The 22,764-nt window shown below is 35.9% G+C and overlaps 1 protein-coding gene across 2 annotated transcripts; it reads left to right on the forward strand.

The window, feature by feature from the left end:
- The first annotated feature begins 2,355 nt into the window (after positions 1-2,355).
- On the forward strand, positions 2,356-22,090 carry LOC308697745 (regulation of nuclear pre-mRNA domain-containing protein 1A-like). 2 transcript variants are annotated; one of them, XM_081377257.1, is made up of 7 exons: positions 2,356-2,666; positions 7,289-7,418; positions 8,171-8,277; positions 9,827-9,921; positions 10,475-10,601; positions 16,648-16,823; positions 18,979-22,090. In XM_081377257.1, exons 1-7 carry the CDS (start codon positions 2,516-2,518, stop codon positions 19,132-19,134), a joined length of 942 nt encoding a protein of 313 aa, XP_081233383.1. In that variant the 5' UTR covers positions 2,356-2,515; the 3' UTR covers positions 19,135-22,090. The 2 variants fall into 2 exon arrangements, with proteins under 2 accessions (XP_081233383.1, XP_081233382.1); XM_081377256.1 differs by having other exon boundaries at positions 2,366-2,666; positions 10,457-10,601; positions 18,979-21,264.
- The last annotated feature ends 674 nt before the right edge of the window (positions 22,091-22,764 follow it).

Genomic DNA, 22,764 nt, shown 5'->3' on the forward strand with positions numbered 1-22,764 from the left:
AAGTTGATAGTACTTAAAAATTTAAGTTAGAAATAAGGGAAGAAACATGAAAAGACGAGCATGGATGGAGAGATGATATACTGAATATCAATCTGTTACTGACAGTTATGATGAACTTAATTGAATGATTCACTTCCTCGTTAAACAGTTCTATGGAAGTTTTTTCCTAACATAATTAAAATAAAAATTAAAATGCTTAATGAAAATTAAAAATCAAATCCGAATGAGGAAATGAAATTGCATTTGAGCATTTGATTTATCATTTGTGCAGCCATTTTGAGAGTTTGATTTATTATTTGATCTTTTTAAGTATTTTCATTTTCATTTTAATTATGTTAGGAAAAAACTTCCATAGAGTTCAATTCAAATTAGTTCAGATTGATTCACTTCATATTACACGTGTTTTATGTTTCAGTAGTCAAGAAGAGTCATGGATCTTTCAATTTTTAGTTTGCATTTATTTTATTTACACGGGTAATAAATGAAGAGGATGTTTTATTTACACGGGATAAAGGGATGATGATGATGATCTTCATCAGGAGGAGCTGTAGTTGCGGTTGTGCTTGTTGATCCACAAGTGCTTCAGTTTCGGATCATTCCTGTAGCGTTCGAGCTGCAACTCTTTCTCTCCGCTCCGTTTTCTTCTCCTCGTTTCTCCTGCAGGTCAACAGAAAAAGTGGGAGTTTTCTTACGTCACGCTGGATCGGGAATGTCAGGAAAGGAATGGCCTTGTGTGACCTTGAAGTCTCCCATTTCACTGGGATCATCCTCATCTTCCTCAAATCCCTGGATCTCCTCCACTTGGCTCGCTCTCTCTTCCTCCTGCACCTCTCTCTCCTCCTCCTCTTCCATCCAAGCAAACATCTTTCCCAGGTTTACTCCGGCGTTCGGGAGCGCTTCAGTGAGTCCAGGAAGGTTTTCCCGCTGAACTCCACTTACTCGCTCTCCTCATCCTCGATGTTCACCAGCACGAGTTGTGGAGACGGGGAAGAAGGGAACGGATGAAGATTCCGGTTGGGATGACATTCGGGAGAACACACTCGGGATGAAGAGCGTCGCAGGGAAAATAGCTCATCCGGTGCAGGAGTTGGACGTGGAGGAGCACGTTTGAGAGGACACACTCGGGATGAAGAGCGTTTGAGGGAAACCGCTTCATCGTGATCAGCTTGAACCAGGGAAAACTCCTCCTCGGATGCGGGAACTGGTTTCTGAGGATGAGTGTGTGGTTTTGTCACTGGCGGCAGGAGCTTGAAGCGAGGAAACATCAGGATTTCTCCCTCTATTGGCTTCAAGACGGAAGATCTCAGAGGTTTGACCTCCACGAGATGAACCGCTGTCTTCCGTTCAGCTTGTCTAAGCTCAGTTCCTCCTTCCATCAGCTTTTCCAGACTGAGCTTCTCTCTTTTCCTCTGACACACACGTCCGTTCTTCTTCATCTTTATCTTTCCGAGTGTCTCTTTATGTCCTCCTCCTCTTTCCTCCTCTCTCTCCATGCCGGCTCTCCTCAGGTAACGTTACCTTGCGGCGTCAGTCGTCGGCAGGGAAGGCCTCACACTCCTCCGGAAATTTCTCTGGTTCTTGCCATGCTCTCCGAGGCAAGAAGTGTGTGAAACACTCCATCAGTTGTCTACACACACGGCTGATCAGCGCCATAATGGACACCGAATGTTGCAAGTCAGTTCAATAATTGTCGTTGATATCTGCAGAAAGTCTTTCGATCTGTTCACTACAGTATATATACATATATATTCCTCATTACACACACTAATGGCACTAAATGAAATACTGACTGTTCCCAAACAAGTTTTCCTAACACTCCTCCTGCCCCCAAATATTAAATTGAGATATATGGAGTTTCCTTTAGTTTACAGTTCACTTTTAAGAAACAATATAGTAAAACAGTAATATTATGAATATTATTACAGCTTAAAATTACTATTTTTATTTATAAAATTATAGATATTTTTTTATACTAAATACCTATTTTAATATATAAAATTATACTAAATATATATTTAATATTAATATTTAAAATGTAATTTATTCTTGTATATGGCAAAGCTGAATTTCCAGTCACATGATCCTTCAGAAATCATTCTAATGTGCTGCTTTTCTGCTCAAGAAGCATTTCTTATTATTATCAGTGTTGAAAAATATTTCTTATTATTATCAATGTTGTTCTTCGTAATATTTTTGTGATTTTTTGAGTGAAATTATGCTGTGCCGGTGTCTTCATCTGCTCCCTCTGTATCGAGGGTGATTGAAGATGATTATATTGTTTAGTAGTGTGCACTTTGAAGAGGAGCTGAAACTGCTGTCTAGTGGTCATCGATGCGATTTATAACATCCTCCAACATTGCGCGGTGAGCCTGCGCATGCGCAATGTGTCAAACCAGACCAGCCAGGGAATGTTTAGCTAGCGTGAGGAGTTATTAGCTTTAATATCCTCGACCTTCGGGTGCCTGGTGTGGGCAAGGAGCCTTTTCTACCCAACATTTACTTTATGTAATTGAAAATGTCCGTGTTCTCGGAGCCTGCTTTGGAGAAGAAATTATCAGAACTGAGTAACTCCCAGCAGAGCGTGCAGACCCTCTCTCTCTGGCTCATCCACCACAGAAAACACTCCAAAACCATCGTCAAAGTCTGGCATAACGAGCTGAAGAGAGGTAAGGAGAGGCACATTTCACCAAAAACACCTAGATGAGCTTTAAAATGCGAGATTATGTCCTGTTTTGACGTTTTGAAGCGAAATTAAACAGCTCATGTAGCAAACAAGCTAGTCTTGTAAGCTAGTAGCTTAGCTCATATACATGTTTTGTTTCCCTTGCAGGTTATTATTGAGGCAAAACCTCAATTATTCACGTTTAATTTTCTTTATCAGTCAACATCACATCAGCCTGCATGACAATTGCAGTTATTGAGGCACATGTGTTTGGTCAGTTTCACTTCTGCAAACGAGATTTAGTGAGTCTCACAAGAAATATGCAATATAATATCTACATTAGATATGTTTTCTTCAGCTGTTGATGCTCCCACTGACCCTGGCAGCCATTTTGAAGCATCTACTTGTTTATTTCCCTACTATGGCATATATTGGGTTTTGGGACACGGCCTTAATTTATAGTATTTTTTCTGCTCTTGTAAAAATGATGACAGAATGATTGGTGGTGTACCCAAACCCTTTCACTTTCCTGCATGTGTTGGGATGAGAGATCAGACCTCTCTGACCAGGGTCAGCTAGTCTGGTTTAGTTTATCCTAAACAGTTTAGTTCAGAATATACCAGATCTTTAGATGGTAAGTACGTGTTTTTTCCATCAGACACTCAATCTGATGGCTATTAGTACAATAACTAAAGATGTTGGCTGTGAAATTACTGGTTTACCCCTGAAATACCAGCAACCACAAATTTGGTTTTGGCCCAAAATTGTTTTGGATGGAAATATACGGTTTTTCCTGGGTCAGAAAGGTCTTTTGTGTTTGTCGACAGACACTTTCATCCTTTTATTGCTCTCTTTAAAAAAAAAAAAAAAAAACTATGATTTTCATAGCTTTGTTAGATAAAATCCTTCTTTGCTAGACCTGATAATTATTTTGGTATATAATCATATCAATATCAAAAAGTCCAACAACAATTTGCTTTGCACTTTTTTTCACCTCACTCCAGTCTAAACTAGGCTAAATGATTTTTTTAGGTAATTTTTTTTACACATTGTCATATAAATAACCTGAAAATACTGTAGTTCATTAAGGTTAAATCTGGCTAACCACTCTTACTAAAAAAAACAATGGGGTAAACACACTTACATTCTCATTTTAAGAGGTTCTGAGTAAATTATTTGTTTGTAACACTTTACGATATGGTTTGATTTGTCAACATTAATGTATTAGGCTAATAACTAACCATGAGCTTACTGTATTTAATCTTTGTTTATTTTAGTTAGGCTATTAAAAATACAGCTGTTCATTGTTTGTTAATGTTACTTCACAGTTGCACATTAACAATGTTCATTCTATTCTACATCACTCACTGATCAAAAGGCTTTGGCGGGACAAAAAAAAAGTCAATGCAGGAAAACCCCTGAAATAGTGAGGATTAAAGGGATAGTTCACCCAAAAATGAAAGTTACGCCATCATTTACTCGCCTGTTTCATACCTGTTTAAATCTCTGTATTCGGCTGAACACAAAAGAAGATATTTTTGAAGGGTGTTTGTAACCATACAATTGTGAGGCACTATTGATTTCCATATTTGATATCCATTTCCATATTTTTGAAGAATGTTATGTGTGTAACCAAACCGTTTCTGGTCCCTATTGACTTCCATAGGATGGGAAAAAATACTATGGAAGTCAAAGGGACCAGAAACGGTCCCTTTGTGTTCAACAGAACAAAGAAACTCATACAGGTTTGGAAAAACATGAGGGCGAGTAAATTGACAATTGTCATTTTTGGGTGAATTATCACTTTAATTAGTGCTTCTACAATGATGCAATGGATAAAAATAGTTTGGCTGAAATATCAAGCACTTAAAACAATTTTTATCACTCAGTATAACTCAGTTAATTACAGTTTTTGTTTCTTTTTTCAGCTAAATAAAAGCTTTAATCTTATTTTGGTACACCACTATTTACCAGTACGATATAATCCAACCTTTAGGTTTCATTGCTTCATCAGTTTCTGTTTAAACTTCATGTCGCCACAGATTTTTGTCTCTCTCTCTCTCTCTCTCTCTCTCTCTCTCTATATATATATATATATATATATAGATTAATATGCTCACCAGTAATTGCATAGGGACCGTTTATAAGGCTTTGTGGTCGCTAGTAATATCATAGATCTGTTTTTCTTAGATCTTCTGACAGACATAAACCAGTCTGATCCTGCATAACCACTGAAGGTTTGCCATAATGTTGCACCGTCGTGATAATGGCACATTATGTGCTGTAAGAGTTTCTTTGATCAACTCGGTTGTATTCGTTTATTATTAAGGTGTACATTAAACATATTGACTTTAGGTCTCAATCAGACTTTGAGTGCACAGTTTAATGATTCATTTTTGTGTTTGGAAAACTGGTCTAAGTTTGCTCTGGTAATTGTCCTGTGTTTGACTTGTTGCTCAGTGATGACATGGAAAGCACCTATTGCAGTTTACAGATGACATCACACGATTGAAATGAGTGAGCGCAAGGCGAGGCATGATGAAGCCACTGTGAAGTTTGGTGTCAATCCAGATTAGAAATGGCTTCCTGGATGAAAATAGACGATCATTGATTTCTAATCAGAGGTTTTTCTCCAATTCAACGTTGGGATGCACCGATATGAAAATTTTGGCCGATAACCAATAATTCTTTATATTTAAAAGCCGATAACCGATAAATTGGCTGACGAATCTAAATCCCAATTTTTATATAATTTTAAGAGCCTGATTACAAATACACAAGTTTAATCATTAAAGGGGTCATATAATGCCATTTTTGTATAATTTATTATGATTCTTTAGGGTCTAAATGGAAAGTTTGTAATACACTTTAATTAAAAATTCTCATTAGTATTGTAAGAAAACACTCATTTTACCTGGTCAAAAACAGCTCTGTTTTCAGCACGCCGTTTAAGTGCATGTGTCTTTAAATGATAATGAGCTTTGCTCACCCCGCCCCTCTGTTCTGTGCGCACACCATATAACACAATAACCATAACACATTGTTCATTATAAACATGGGATTATGAATTATATTGAGAACGTCATACATAGAAAACATGCCGTAATAAGTGTAAACCTTAGCCACATTCATCGTGAAGCGTGCAAGCGATTTGCAAATATTAATATAAAGGTTAATAAAACGTTACACTCACTTCACTTCTTCTGGAGGTGCAGCAGGAACACGAATAGTTGGTACCGATCCTTTTTTCAGGAGCAGCTTCTTAGCAAATCCAGCTTTATACTGACCCTCGTGTGTAAAGCAGTCTGGTGTGTGAAATGATTCGCGCAAACATGAAAGCATTGACGTTGATCGTGGGGAATATTCCCTTCGAAAACAAAACTCAGCCACTGCATCTTCAGCGGTTCGGATTCAGGAACATAAACATGATGCTGTGTTCGTTATTACACCCAAGAACAGAACACCACAATCTCTTAGACGCCATTCTGCTCATAGACAGTGCTCCAGCGGATCAACAATGGCGGACTATGATGACGGCTCGCTCACGAGCGAGGGCGGGTCTGTGTTGAAACGCTGCTGTCAATCAACAATCGTGGGAGGGGCGTCCGGCCGTGTGACGTCACATGGTCAGACGGCTTGATTTGAGACGGGGAAAACGTATAAGGAGATTAAAAAAAGACCACTGGATGGATTTTTATCATTTTATGATGGTTGTGTACAGGCACTGCCAACACACACTTCAGTACAATCAACTTGTAAAAGTGCATGTACCATTCATTATATGACCCCTTTAAAAGCCATGTCCCAATCACACAATTATAATGTTACGTTACCAATATGACAGATTTTGCACTTTACTGTATTTTCCTTTTCAAAGTGATTCCAATCAAAGCATCATGTCGAACAGTGCGCATCTGAAGTGTCTCAGCTGAAGGAAATAACCCATTATTAATCAGCTTTAATATATCAGGCAAATTTTCTTACTGGGCCGATAATTATAACAGTAAGAATGAACATATATCGGCCGATATATATCTGGCACTGGGTCATTTTTATTCAGACCTGGGCTTTAGATTAGCAAAAGCACAGCAGTGCTAAAATGAATTCGTGCCTCGCTCCCAGTGATTAGCATACGTTCTTCGTTTATTGTTGTTTAGCCTAGTTGTTCGTGAATGAGCTTGGCCAATGGGAAGAGATTACAGTCTGATCATAATGATCAAGCACAGACAAAATTAGAAGTGTGTGTTTGTTTGCGTATGGGATTAGATGATGGGAGAACGAGGCTATATTTAGATCCTCCATCTCTCTGGAGATTTCATAAGATGTAGTTTCCATAGCAGTTTTTAGTGTTCAGCTGGAATCAGTAAGAAGCGTTTCTCACATGAAACCCAACCTGTGTTCACAGACTCGCAACTGTTTTTGTTGCCTAGTGCTTTTTTGATTGCTATTCTTCAGTTGCCAGTGAGACACATTTATTCCTCTCGACATTTAAAGCCAATGGTATAAATGATTTGATGTAATTAAAGTGCATATTCTTTTAGATCACAAGTATTTAAAGCATTATTCCTCCCTAGACGGCCTATTAAACCTAAGACGTGTTGTTTTCTTCTCTTTCTCTCTGTACAGCCCAGGTTTCTCGTAAACTGACCTTCCTGTATCTTGCGAATGATGTTATACAGAACAGCAAGAGGAAAGGACCAGAGTTCACAGACGACTTCGCGCCAGTCATCGTCGATGCGTTCAAACACGTTTCCAGGCGAGTTAGACCAGTGTATTTAGTGCTCTTTTAAATTATCAGTGTTATATTTTTCTTTCTTGCTTAGTGGGTTTAATATTGTATCAGGGTTATTGAAATATGATGGGGTTATGATGAAATAAAATATAAATATTAGTTGAAAAACAATTAGAAATGCTGCCATGGCAAGAGTTGATGCACTAGAATTAACTGGAAATAAATACAAAAATAAAACTAAGGTAATGAAACTGGTAATGACTAATAAAAAATAAAAAAATGAAATAAAAAAATTAAACTTAATAAAACAAAATAATAAAATTACAAAAGCACAACGAAAATCATTAAAATAAAATGAACAAAATGAAAACTGAGTCAAAATTAAAAAAATATATATATTTTTTTATTTATTAAATTATATATATATATATATATATATATATATATATATATATATATATATATATATATATATATATAATTTTATATTCTGTTTACATTTAATTATTTTCTAATTGCACTATTTTCTTAATAATTAATCATGTCAAATCAACACCCTAGTACATTTTTCTTGTAAAAATCTTCAAGGGAATTTTTATCAATTGAACACGCATTTTTATGCATTTATAATGCATTTTTTTATGCATTTTTACGCATTTATAAGTATAATACGGTCTTAATTTAAGGCCAAACATTTGCATCTTGCTGCAGTGTTGCTATGATTCTTCTTGTGGTAATGTTATATTATTTACCAAGATTTTGTCCTTCCTGTGCAGTGAAGGAGACGAAGGCTGCAAGAAACAGTTAGGCCGAGTTCTGTCCATCTGGCAGGAAAGAGCCGTGTATGAGAATGATGTACTGGACAAACTCTCTGACGTCCTGCGTAAGTAAACCACCACAAGGACATCACTACGGAAGCCATGAACCGCAACGTAAAAAAAAAAAAAACTTTATGTGGCATGTTGACTTCTACGGAAGACTGTATTCCTGTAATTTTGACTTTAATCTCAATGCTTCGACTTTAATCTCGGAATACTTCGACTTTATTCTCGAAATGCTTCGATTTTAATCTTGAAATACTTCGACTTTAATATCGGAATTCTTCAACTGTAATATCGGACTACTTCAACTTAATCTCGGAATGCTTCGACTTTAATCTCGGAATTCTTCGACATTAATCTCGGAATTCTTCGACATTAATCTCGGAATTCTTCGACATTAATCTCGGAATTCTTCAACTTTAACCTCGGAATACTTCGAATTTAATCTCGGAATGCTTCTAATTTAATCTCGGAATTCTTCGACTTTAATCTCGGAATGCTTCGACTTTAATCTCGGAATGCTTCGACTTCAATCTCGGAATGCTTCGACTTTAATCTCGGAATGCTTCGACTTTAATCTCGGAATGCTTCGACTTTAATCTTGGAATGCTTCGACTTTAATCTTGGAATACTTCGACTTTAATCTCGGAATACTTCGACTTTAATCTCGGAATTCTTCGACATTAATCTCGGAATTCTTCGACATTAATCTCGGAATTCTTCGACATTAATCTCGGAATTCTTCGACATTAATCTCGGAATTCTTCAACTTTAACCTCGGAATACTTCGAATTTAATCTCGGAATGCTTCTAATTTAATCTCGGAATTCTTCGACTTTAATCTCGGAATGCTTCGACTTTAATCTCGGAATGCTTCGACTTCAATCTCGGAATGCTTCGACTTTAATCTCGGAATGCTTCGACTTTAATCTCGGAATGCTTCGACTTTAATCTTGGAATGCTTCGACTTTAATCTTGGAATGCTTCGACTTCAATCTCGGAATGCTTCGACTTTAATCTCGGAATGCTTCGACTTTAATCTCGGAATGCTTCGACTTTAATCTTGGAATGCTTCGACTTTAATCTTGGAATACTTCGACTTTAATCTCGGAATACTTCGACATTAATCTCGGAATTCTTCGACATTAATCTCGGAATTCTTCGACATTAATCTCGGAATTCTTCAACTTTAACCTCGGAATACTTCGAATTTAATCTCGGAATGCTTCTAATTTAATCTCGGAATTCTTCGACTTTAATCTCGGAATGCTTCGACTTTAATCTCGGAATGCTTCGACTTCAATCTCGGAATGCTTCGACTTTAATCTCGGAATGCTTCGACTTTAATCTCGGAATGCTTCGACTTTAATCTTGGAATGCTTCGACTTTAATCTTGGAATACTTCGACTTTAATCTCGGAATACTTCGACTTTAATCTCGGAATGCTTTGATTTTATTCTCGTAATGTTTCGACTTTAATCTCCTTTTTTTTTCTTTTTTTTTTGTTGCGGTTCAGGGCTTCCGTAATTCACTGATTTGAAAGGTTATTGGGAATATTATATAGTTGTTTAGAAAGACTCCTCATGTTGAACGTCTCCTCATGACCTACAGATATAGAAAAGAAGGCCAAGAAAAGGCCTTACGAAGAAATTAAGGTGAACAACGATGACTTCGCCTCCCAAAGCTCGCCTGGTGAACCTCCACAGGTATGAAAGAACATGCAGATAGTTAGCTACACGTCAGCTTAAAGGGATAGTTCCCCCAAAAATTAAAATTAGCCCATGATTTACTCACCCTGAAGCCATCCTAGGTGTATATGACATTCTTTCAGACAAATACAATCTGAGTTATATTAAAAAATCTCCTGGCTCTTCCAAGCTTTATAATGGAAGTGAATGGGTATATTTTATACTTAGTGCATCAAAGCGCATCCATCCGTGAAAAATATCCATATTTAAAACTTTATCGACTAAAATAACTAACAATAACGCATGGCTTCACTTCAGAATGCCTTTATTAACTCCCCAGAGCTGTTTGGAGCACTTTTATCATGGATGGATGGATGCACTTTGATGGACTCCCATTATAAAGTTTGGAGGAGCCAGGACATTTTGTAATATAACTTAGATTGTATTCGACTAAAAGAAGAATGTAATTTACACCTAGGATGGCTTCAGGATGAGTAAATCATGGGCTACTTTTCATTTTTGGGTGAACTATCCCTTAATCCACTGTGTGAAGGCTTGTTTTGTGTCCCAGACTGCAGATCTGATCCGAGCGCTGCAGGAGCTTGAGAACGCGGCCTCGAGCGACGCTTCTCTCCGTCAGCGGATCTCTGCTCTCCCCCCGGAGGTGCAGGACTCGGCACTATTGCACAAAGTTACAGGTGAGAACACGCATGCAAACCTTCGTCAAGTCAGAAGCATCAGAAACATACTGGCTGCAACCGAAATCACATACTCTCTTGAGTAGGGTTGGGTACCGGAACCGGTACCAGAGGGTGCTTTCACACCTGCCTCGTTTAGTTCGGTTGAATCACACTAGAGTTCGTTTTCCCCATTGGTGTGAATGCGGCAATCGCACTCGGGTGCGCACCAAAAGCGGACCGAACAAGCGTAGGAGGTCTCGTGCGCTTTGAAACGAACTCGGGAGCGGTTCGTTTGTGGTGAGAACGGGATCCGACCTCGAACAGAACCAACTGCCAAAGAACTGCGCATTTTTGGACTAAACCAGTTGCCGTAGTCAGCTGTGCTGTGCATTATGGGATGAGGAGAAATGTTGGTTGACAGTTTGCACTTTAAGCATGGCAGCTCACGGACAAACCTGGAGGTGCGGCGCCTGTTAGAAATTATTAACGTTATTTTCGAGCCGCATCCTCGCTTCATTCGCAAAAATTATTGTTTGTCTAAAGTGGTGTAGACAAACTATATAATAAAATATGACCAGGGATACAATCAGCCCACGCAGAGTCTCTCCCTAGTAAACAGCGGCGTGTTGTCTGCCGGATTTTCCACCTCTTTATTTACTTCCGGGAGTTCTGTTGAAATTTTCCCGCACGTTATTTCTGACCAATCGAAGTGCAGTTATGAAAATGCGTTCAAGACACATCTGGCCAACGAGTGATGTGGACGCTGTCATGTGACTGCATTTTGGTTCGTTTAGCGATCAGTGTGGTGTGAAAAGGAACCAAAATGGCTGAAAAATGCTACAAAGTATAATTTTTCATCCCTTGGTGCGGACCAAATGAACCGAACTACAGATGTGAAAGCGGATCGAATCAAAATGCAGATTTCGGTGCCTCTTAAATGCTTCAGCTGTCGGTTGAAATATTTGCCCTCTGGTTCTCTGAAACGGACGTAAGAAGCATCATCACCGCATGTGATCGCTAGTTAACCTTCGACGTGTACGATCGTTCACAGCGGTGTGATTAGAACGTTCAGATCGCGTCAACATCAACTTCTAAATTTAAATCTGCGTTCGTGCGTTGGCTGGCGCTGAGTGCTATCATAACTATTCAGTGTTTTCAACCAGATAAGGTTTATTTTAGGTTTCAGACATTTAAATACACATACGTATTAGCAAAACAACATGTATAGTTAGTAAAATACACACTGATCTCTATGGAAGCGGCAATAACAATCCTTTCAATTATAAATGGATGACGTGTTTAGATGCACATTGTGTAGGTAACTATAAAACTGACTCTCTTCTTCTCACACTCCAGCCTCTTATTTTAATGTATTTCGGGAGAAGTGGATGAATTGATGTGTTGTAGGCCTAAATCTGACAGATTCAATTCTCTGAACTGCCGAACATGGCGCCCATTGTGCTTTATAGATCAACTAACATGAATCATGATCATTATAAAGGTTTCTTAAATGACAAAACACATTCACTTACATGTATTTAAGAATAAAAATATCAGCCAAGGACTGACTGACATGTAACGCAACCAGTTATTTTCCCCGTCATGTTTACTGTGGAAATGTAAAGTCGATGTCCCTACAAGAACAGACCGGCGTACATCTCATAAATTATTCATTCAAGAACGTGCAAATTTACTGCAGCCTTGAGTGGATCCTGATGAGCGCTCATTGCCACAGTTGTAAACGTGACGGTGCTCTTCTTCCACAAGGGGTTTCATGTGACGCATTTAATGTGATGCGTTCTAAAATAACGCTCACCTTGTGCAGGACATGAAATAAGTCAGGAGAGGTGTCATATTTGCCCAGAGAAGTCAACATTTTTTAAAAGAATTGCTGAAATTTAAAGCTGGTTTGTAGCACACCAAGAATAGACTACTTTGCTGTTATTAGCACTGTAGTGTTATTTAGTGTTAAATTATTGTATTTTGGTTAGGTGGCTTAGGTTTTATTGTGAATTTATGTACAAGTTTTGTACTTAGACTAATATTTATATATTTACTTAAACATTTATAAATAAAAAAGCCGTTCTTTAATGTCATTCACTATCGTTTTGAGGCTCTCTCTTTTTTTATGTCTTTTTTTTTTTAAGGCACCGGTACCGTTTTAAAAGTATTGATTTGGCACCGGTAAAAAAAAAAAAAAAAAAAAAAACAGACTCAGCTCTTGAGTAGGTACTTATTTTGATGAAGTAAATGCATCTAAAAAAGTATGTTGTATATATTAGTGCTGGGCAACGATTAATCGCATCCAAAATAAAAGTTTGTGTTTACATAATATATGTGTGTGTACTGTGTATAATTATTTTGTATATATAAATACATACAATTACATGTATATACTGTATATATATTTATACATAATTTATATTAAATATAAATATTTTATATATTGATCACACATTTTTCTTAAATATATACATTTGTGCGTATTTATATATACAAAATAATTATACACAGTACACACACATATATTATGTAAACACAAACTTTTATTTTGGATGCGATTAATCGTTGCCCAGCACTAATATATTATAATTGTAATCTGGACGCACTACATCCGCCATGTTGTCATTATCATGTGACCTACCGTCGCTTCACTGTCATTCATAAATCCTCTCCTGTGGCCTCATGGGATATTAAAGTGTCCATCATAAACACACTTCAGTATCCCATCGGAAGTAGTAGATCATCCGGGTATTTTCACCTGCTCTGTGAATTCAGACATACGTCTTTTGTCTCATACTGTTTTTTACCTAATATATATAGAAGGGAAGTGTGTGATTTCAGACGCAGCCAATGTATTAAAAATCCGAATTATGATTCATGATTCATGTTGACAACAGTATGTGTTCAGAAACGCTAGGGCAGTGTTATTTTAGTTTGATTATAGTTTTTTTAATATTTTGAATTGGCTTTTATTTTTATATTTTTAGTTTTCATGTTAATTTTAGTTACATTTTTAGCTTTTGTCAGTTTGTTAGTTTTAGGTTTAATTTATTTTATATTATTTTAATATTATTTTTTTATTTTATAAAGGGAAGAGAAACCGGTTTGTGATTTGTGTAAGAATTTCATGAGTGTAAAACATATTTTATTAGAATGTCCTTTTTTTTAAATGATATTAGACCGTTTTTATGCAGAAAATATATTAATGGACATTTTTAAAAAGGTTTCTCTTGGAATAATTTTAGAATTTCTATCAGATATTAAATTGAAAGATTCTATGTAATAGTTGTTGTTGTTGTTATTGGTATACATGTCTGATTTTGTATATTGATTGTTTTTAAGACCAAATTGTTAAATTATTGTAAACAATGTATTGAAGTGATTGTAATCATAATTATATAAAAAAATAAATTGAAATATTGTTGATTGCCATGAATATAGCCATTGCTGCTGTTATGGCATTAAATCATAAATAAATAAACATTTAAATTTTAGTTCATTTTATTTATTTCCAGCCCTATTGTGAGAGCTTGAGCACTTTAACACATAAGGAATATCCACGAAAGTCTTACTAATATCTGATTTGGCATGTAATTTATTTTCTGACTATAAAAATGTCGAAACGATGCACAGGATTTGCTCTGGCTCTTGTTTTTAAATGATTGTGTACCCTTGTTGTCGTCAGTTGTCGTTGTAAAAGCAGAATGTGGCGATTGGTCGGTGTGTTATTAGTCCCGCCCCCCCTCCTCTGTGATTGGACGGCTGGGTAAAAAGTGACAGTGATGAGCGCTGCGTCAGAGAATGTCTAATATGGCGAGAAGTTTCACTCTCACTACACTTCCGGCTTCTGAACTGGTTGCAGTTCCTCTCTGATTCCATATGAGGGCGCTCACAGGACGAGTGCAGAATGAATGGAGGTCTATGGCGCTATACCAATAAAAATCCACTTTTCTCAGGATATAATTTTTTGTCTAGTAATTTGAATGTTGTATTCGAAAGGAGATACAAAGAAATTACACATTGCTGGGTGTTAGATTTTTTAGAGTCACTTATTTGCTTTAAAAAGTCTTTCAAAATGTCAATGACGTCAGAATGCTGACGTCATTAGCAGAATGCTAGCGTGTTATGGGCAACAACAACTCAACCTGTAAGAAATCGAAAGGACATAAGTACTCGTTCATTCAACTTTCGACCTAAAACCCATGTTGAACTTGCAAAACCTACAATCAGATCTGAGATTTCTCAACGGCAATCGGGTGAAAGAGACACATTTAGCCGTCTAGCCCCATTGACTCCCATTCATTTTGCACTCATGGCGATCGCCCCCAGTGGAACTCTGGTGGAACTACAACTAAAATTCGGTACAACAGGGCTTAATTGGGAGTGGGCAGGCTCTCCGTAGACGGGCTCTGGCTGCATTTTACACAAAGATGAGCATTTTTCAACTTTTATTTTCCGGAAACAAATGGCAAGTGATCAGAGTGAAAAACACTCAGCGCCTCGTTAAGCTGCTGACTATTTTAAAGACTGCTTGTTCAAAAAACACTTAATTTAAAAAAAAAAATTCAATAATCTTTTCAATAGTTTTAGTAAAAAATAAGCCTCAAATTTTTAGAGGAAAAAGTTTAATGGGGTTCTACATAGAAATATAAAGTTCTATATAAAGAGCCTTTATGCCAAAAGGTCTTACATAAGGAGAAATGTATTAAATGATTGGCATAATACTTTGCATGTTTAACAGGTTATTTAGATTTTTTTTTTCCTTATTTTATTACACCTATGATTTATGTTCAATAATGGCAGATTTTGCCCACAGGCGATTGAAGACCGTCACTAATTGATAAGCAGTGATCTAACTTATATATACTGAATTAAAATGAAACTTCTGATATTAATGTTGTTATTAGCTTGGAATTGACATGGTAAACATGGAATTGGCTTTTATTTTTATATTTTTACTTTTCATGTGAATTTTTTTGTTTGTTTTTATTTTAAAATGATTATAAATTTATTTGTAAATTTACAACAGTTGTTGGCGATGTCACTTTGTAAAGAAACTGCGCGTCTCTAGACCGAACACATCATGCGCATGACGTCACTGTTTTCACGAATTCACAAAAGTTTGCGTTCTCAGGCCCCAAAACGCGTTGTCTAAACGAACAGCCAAAAACTAATGAAAAGTTTTCTGTTTAGTTGAAAACGTTGCGAACGGCCCCTTAGTTAATCATAATAACCCTGTGTTGAAGCGATATGCATTGTGAAAAGTGCTTTACAAATTAGGGCTGTGCAATGATTAATCGCATCCAAAATAAAAGTTTGTTTTTATAATATGTGTGTAATGTGTATAATTATTTTGTATATGTAAATACACACACATGCATGCATATATTTAACAAATGCATGTATATATATATATTTAAATTATATATAAATATTGTATATATAAATAACTATAAATATATGCATGCATGTGTGTGTATTTGTATATGTGACCCTGGATCACGTCACCAGTCTAGAGTTGCACGGGGATATCTGTGGCAATAGCCAACAATACATTTAGATTTTTCTTTAATGCCAAAAATCATTAGGATATTAAGATCATGTTCCATGAAGATATTTAGTACATTTCCTACCGTAAATATATAAAACATGTATTTCTGTGAGTGAATGCAGCACAATCGCCAACATAAATGAACAACTTTAAAGGAGATTTTCTCAATGTTTCGATTTTTTTTGCACCCTCAGATTCCAGATTTACAATAGTTGTATATCAGCCAAATATTGTCCTATCATAACAAACCATACATCAGTGGAAAGCTTATTTATTCAGCTTTCATATCATGTATACATCTCAATTTAAAAAAATTGACCCATGTGACTGGTTTTCTGGTCCAGGGTTACTATATACAAATAATTATACAGTACACACTAAACTAACTTTTATTTTGGATATGATTAATCGTCGCACAGCCCTAATACAAATAAACTTGATTAGAAGTGATGTGTAGTGTGTCGGTGTAAGACTGTCCTGCTTGTGTGTGTGTGTGTGTGTGTGTGTCAGATAAAGAGTCAGGAGAGCGTCTCTCTCGGCTGGTGGAGGAGGCCTGTATGCTGCTAGCGGATTACAGCGGGCGACTAGCGGCGGAGATCGACGACCGACGGCAACTCACACGCACGCTCGCCATCTTTCTGCAAACTCAGAGAGACGGCCTGGCCCAGAACGAGCAGAAACTAGAAGTGGGTAAACTTACTGACGTCACATTTCCTTTCCTTTTCTATTCATCCTCGTTTCTTTCTCCAATTCTTAGCTTTTTAACTCGTGCATGTTAACAATATATTTATCCAACTTTATTTAGCACTGTGATCAGAGTTGCATTGGTTTGTTCTGCCTATAGAGGGCAGTGAATCTCCAATATCAAGACATTTCAGCAAATCCAGCACTGAATTCTCTTAAAGGGCCAGTTCACCCAAAAATAATAAAATCTGTTATTATTTACGAACTCAAGTTTTTCCAAACCTGTATTAATTTTTTTTCTTGTGCTGAACATGTAGATATTTTGAGCTGAAGAACAGTTTTTGGTCCCCATTGACTTTCATACTATGGAAGCCAATATCTGAAATATCATCTATTTTTATTTTTGGGTGAACTGTGCCTTTAAGGCCTGTGCATGAGACACTCTTCTGGGCTGGTAAGTATAAAACACAAAGTTCGAGTAAAAGTTGTATGGGCATTAACCGCTTCATTTTCCAGCCTTTGCCAACAGGTAGTGAGCAGCTCCCGTGTTCCTCCCGATGTCGTCTTTACTGATCAAATACAAATAAAAGAAAAAAATACCAATCTCTTGAGTGTGCTTTTTTTTTTGCTTATGCACTGGCTTTCACAAATATATCCTTATTCTTGAGTCCAGCAGTGAAATAACTTGCTGTGGTTTTTCTGTAACACTTTACAAAAACGTTATATGCTTTTACATTAGTTTTACAGTAGTTAACATGAACAATACTTTTGCCAAAGTTATTAATTTTGGTTAATTAGAATCAAAATGTATTATTGTGTTTATAAGTGCTGATTAACAAATGCTGTAAAAGATTTTATTATTATTATTTTTATTATTTTATTATTGTTTATTATATTAATTTATTTACTTCAAGTTCATGATGCCAAATGCATTTAAAAGTTTAAGTTTTCATTTTATACACTAAGACTAAAAGTATGCAAGTAACGTGCGAAGAAAAGCATTGTTTTAAGTTAAATTTTACTTTTACATTCGGACCCGTCTTAAGTTTGATTGCAAACTTAAAATTGGATCAGATTATTCATGTAGTTAAAGTCCATATTTCACATCCAAATGTAAAGTTGACCTCGCGTTGTAGAAAAAAAGACATTAACAGTAACACTTAATAATAAAATTTAAGTTGTTAACATTAATGTATTAATTAATATGAACTAAGTATGAGCAATACATTTGCTACAGTATTTATTAATCTTTGTTAATGTTGGTTAATAATAATCCAGCTGTCCATGTTAGTTCACAGTGCATTAATGTTAACGCATACAATATTTGATTAATAGATTAATAAATGCTGAAGTATTGTTCATTCTTAGTTCATGTTAACTAATGAACCTTATAATAAAGTGTTACCACATTAACCATATACAACTTAATTAAATTAGTGTCATTTATAACACATTCATCCTAACATATACCCTGATAGATGTGTTATAGATGAAAATATGATTTTGGTGTAAATTAAGGCAATTAAAAACTAATTTCTGATGCTTTCTAGTGTTTCATTAGTGGCACAAACATGTTAAAGTTTAAAAAGAATAATTGAATTCATGTTGGAACAGAATAACGTTTTAAACTTTTAAACTCCTGTCAATAAAACCTTAATATAGTATAAAAAATGACAGATGAGACCGGGAACATTTATGTCAAGAACTTCACTTAAACAGAAATATATATATTCATCACGTAATGTGCTTATATGAACATAAATGTGTAAAATGCTTTATATAACAGCAGACTGTAGTTTTTGTGCGTCTGTGTTTAGAATAAACAGTAAAACAAGTCAAAACAGTAATAAATTACAGAAAGACTTCAGCTTTTCTTGTTGCGTCGGTTAAAAAGCCTTGTGTTCAATATATAAAGATTGAAAAAAGAGGATTATTAGTTATTATTGGACTTTATTTAATTATTTGTATTATTGTGTTTCTGTTTAAGTGGAAAAAAGAGGATTATTGGTTATTATCAAGGGGTTGCTATTGGTTATTATTGGACTTATTCATTTATTTTTTTACTTCTATTTCAAAAAGAAAAAAAGAGTGTTTTGTACAGCTCTTAAAACACCGGTTGTACTTTGCACTAACAAGATGTGTGTGTTTCTCTGTCAGGAATACAAGCGTAAACTGGCCCGAGTGTCTCAGGTCCGGAAGGAGCTTCGGTCTCGTCTCGGAGGACTCCCGGATCTCTCCCGACTCCCGAGCGTCACGGGTCCGTCACGGGTCCGCCTGCCGTCCTCCGGAGAACTTTACAACCCCTCAAACTGAGCTGGACTCTCTCCTGGTGACTTTCTCTCTGGCTTTAGACCTGACCTCCCCTGGCCACTGTTAGCGGACGCATTGATAATAAAGAGTTTCAGTGAGGAGCTCCGTCATTCACTTCAACTCACCGTCCCCCTCTGTGATTAGGATCAATGCAATCAAAGTTATTCTTGGATTACAAATCAAGGAACTTCAGATTTGTTGCTTTGTTTTTGGAAGCGTCCATTAAAGTAAGATAAATATTAAATACTTCAGCTCCTCTCTCGCTCGTTTGATAGTTCTTCAGATTTGTTATTTTTCTATCTTTGCAGTGAATATTCATTTCAGAGCAGTGTCTTATAATCAGCGGCTGTATTTTAGTGCGGCAGTGCTGTAGTTAATGTAGGTTTAAGAATGGAAGCTTGTGTCCGACACTGAATAAAACATTTGAAAAGATAATTTCTCTCACAATTGCGAGTTTACGTGTTTATTTCTCTGAATTGCAAGATAAAGAGTCAGAATTGCGAGATAAAGACAGAATCGTGAGATATAAAATCAAAATTGCATGATATAAAGTCGCTATTGCATGTCATAAAGTCAGAATTGCAAGAAAAAAGTCAGAATTGTGACTTTATAACACGCAATTGACATCTTTTCTCAGAATTGTGAGATATAAACGCACAATTGGAGTTATAGTCCAATTCTAAGGGGAAAAAATACTTTGTTTATATCTCACAATTCTGACTTTATAACACAATTGCGACTTTATATCACGCAGTTGACATCTTTTCTCAGAATTGCGTGTTATAGTCAGAATCGTGAGATAAAATCAAAATTGCATGATATAAAGTCGAAAAAAGTCAGAATTGTGACTTTATATCACACAGTTCACATCTTTTCTCAGAATTGCGTGTTATAAAGTCAGAATCGTGAGATATAAACTCGCAATTGCGAGAAAAAAAGTCCGAATTGACTTTATATCACATAATTGTGACTTTATATCACGTAATTGCAACTTTATAACACGCAATTGACATCTTTTCTCAGAATTGTGAGATATAAACGCACAATTGGAGTTATAAAGTCCAATTCTAAGTGAAAAAAATACTTTGTTTATATCTCACAATTCTGACTTTATAACACAATTGCGACTTTATATTTTGCAATTCTTACTTTACAACTCCCAATTGTTTTTTATAAAGTCAGAATTGCGAGATATAAACTCACAAATGTAAGAAAAAAGTCAGAATTGGGACTTTATATAACACAATTATGACTTTATAACACACAATTGACATCTTTTCTCAGAATCGTGAGATATAAAATCAAAATTGCATGATATAAAGTTGCAATTGTGTTATAAAGTCAGAATTGTGAGATATAAACTAAAAAAAATGTTTTTCTTAGAATTGGACTTTATAACTGACAATTGTGAGTTTATATCTCACAGTTCTGACTTTATAACATGCAATTCTGAGAAAAGATGTTAATTGCGTGATATAAAGTCGCAATTGCGAGAAAAAAAGTCAGAATTGTGAATTTAATCACACAATTCTGACTTTATTAACACACAAGTGCGACTTTATATCATGCAATTCTTACTTTATAACTCCCAATTGTGTGTTTATAAAGTCAGAATTGTGAGATAAAAAGTCGAAATGACCTTTTCTATGATTTATTCTGTGTGGAAAACAAGCTTCCATGTATAAGAGCAAAAGAGATGTTTTCCTTTTGGGATCCAGCAAACAGTAGTAGAGTATCCCGTATAATATTCCAGATTTTAATCTCTTTTGGTGTAACTATGAAATCATGAAACCTTTCTGAAAGGTCACCGGTCCTTGGCAACATTGATCAAACACTGTTGATCTTGTCCTCTTTTCATCCACACACACACACACACAGTGCTTTGGTTCAGATGATTTATTGGTCATTGTCCTCCTCGGTTTGTTGGTTGATGAGTTTATGTGTATGTGCGTGTTACTGTATGGTCCGTCATTGGTCATCTGTGATGAAAGAATCCGTTTCCTCCGTAGCATCTGAAGGCGCCGCCGCTCTTCGCCTGTGAAACTTTAACTTATTCAGTTGCGAGTGTATTTTATCATCAGCCTTTGTAAATAACGTGTCAGTCTGAGCCAAATAAAGCTGAAGGCAAAGGATAAAATCATTCTTTTACTTATTTTCTTAGATTGTAATGAAACCAACATGTACAGTATTTTTGCAAAAATTGCACTTTGTTTATTTTTTTCCCTTACTAATTTTTAATCCACGTTCTCACAATGTTGTAGAAAGAGATGTCCCGATGTCCACAGAAACAAAGGATTCTGATTGGATTAGATCACAAAATCTTGGTTTTGGTCTGGATCATAAACATCAGTGTGTGTTGTTCAAAAGTTTTTGGTAATATTGGGATGTCTTTGATCCAAAAAATTTTTTTTTTATTTTTGGATTTCAGGAACAAATATTGTATAAAATTGGTCAAATGATAAAAAAAAAAAAAAACATTTGTATCTTGACTTTTACACATTTCTATTTTATTTTGCTCTTGATTGGTTTAACAGTTAAAGTAAAAAAGTAGAAGTAAACATTTTTGCGCCATAAAATAATCCCACAAACCGCTGTCAATATCAAACAAAAAATAATATATTTTAATATCTAGGCACAATCATCAGAGATAATCCCTTATTGCATGTATATTTGTTTGTTGTTGTCGTGAGTCACATAAGAGGATGAGGGGGAAAAAAAATATGAGAAATTATTTTTAATGCTTTCAGGTTCTTTCGCAAATCTTCGGCGTTCCTCCAAGGACTTCTCTGCGAGAGAACTCAAAAATGTGTCATTTTTCTCTCTTCTCAATTTCCTCCATCACCATGTCCCTCTTGTGCCTCCGTAGGGGTCTGAGTGTTTAAAGGAAATTGAATATGGAAGGTTTGTTTGTTTATGTTGTTTTCTTTCTCTTCAAATAAAAATACTAAAAGTAACCCCACACTGACTATTGGACCTGGTGTTGTTTATCCAGCCGTCTACACTGTGAAACGCATCTGGAAAAGTGTGGATCTGGATCAGGGGGAGAGATGTGTCTTTAAAAATCCGGCACAAAAGGAAGATGGATTACCTGAGGCTGGATAACATGGGATTATATAATGATCCAGATTATGTTTTTTTAATAACTGGGCCCTGGAATCCTAAAAAGTGGCAAACCATGATTTATCAATTTAGTCACTTCCCGAAGGACTGAGTACATGATTCCTAAGGGAATTCCCATTTACAAGAATCTTCAGTTACACTTTATTTTAAGGAGTCATTGTTACAGCGTAATTATATATTTAAGCACTGAGTAATATTAAGCAACTACATGTACTTACTGTAGGGTTAGGATTTGGTTGAGGGTTAGTTAATTATGCATAATGAGTTGCGTGTAATTATGCATAATTTACTGTTATTACTATGGTAAGTACATGAAACGTGTAACAAGGACACTGTGAAATAAAGTGTTACTGAATCTTCCAATCAAATAAGATCCGTCAAATTCAAATTCTAGTAGATGTTCTGTCATCAACATTCCATTTGGAATTATTAGAACTGTGGGAATGATGGCTTGCTACTGGACGGAAAGGAATTGGGCAAATCCTTATAAAAATGTCTTATTGAGAACAGTGT

The sequence above is a fragment of the Scardinius erythrophthalmus genome (assembly GCF_964197995.2).
Source record: "Scardinius erythrophthalmus genome assembly, chromosome: 10".
NCBI lineage: Eukaryota > Metazoa > Chordata > Actinopteri > Cypriniformes > Leuciscidae > Scardinius > Scardinius erythrophthalmus.

Bases quoted from the DNA above. Each gene is read 5' to 3' on its own strand.
- LOC308697745 (XM_081377256.1), top strand. From the start codon at position 2,516: ATGTCCGTGTTCTCGGAGCCTGCTTTGGAGAAGAAATTATCAGAACTG. The intron at 7,419-8,170 runs GCGAGTTAGACC...CTTCCTGTGCAG, and splicing joins GCGTTCAAACACGTTTCCAG to TGAAGGAGACGAAGGCTGCA. The intron at 8,278-9,826 runs GTAAGTAAACCA...CATGACCTACAG, and splicing joins CAAACTCTCTGACGTCCTGC to ATATAGAAAAGAAGGCCAAG.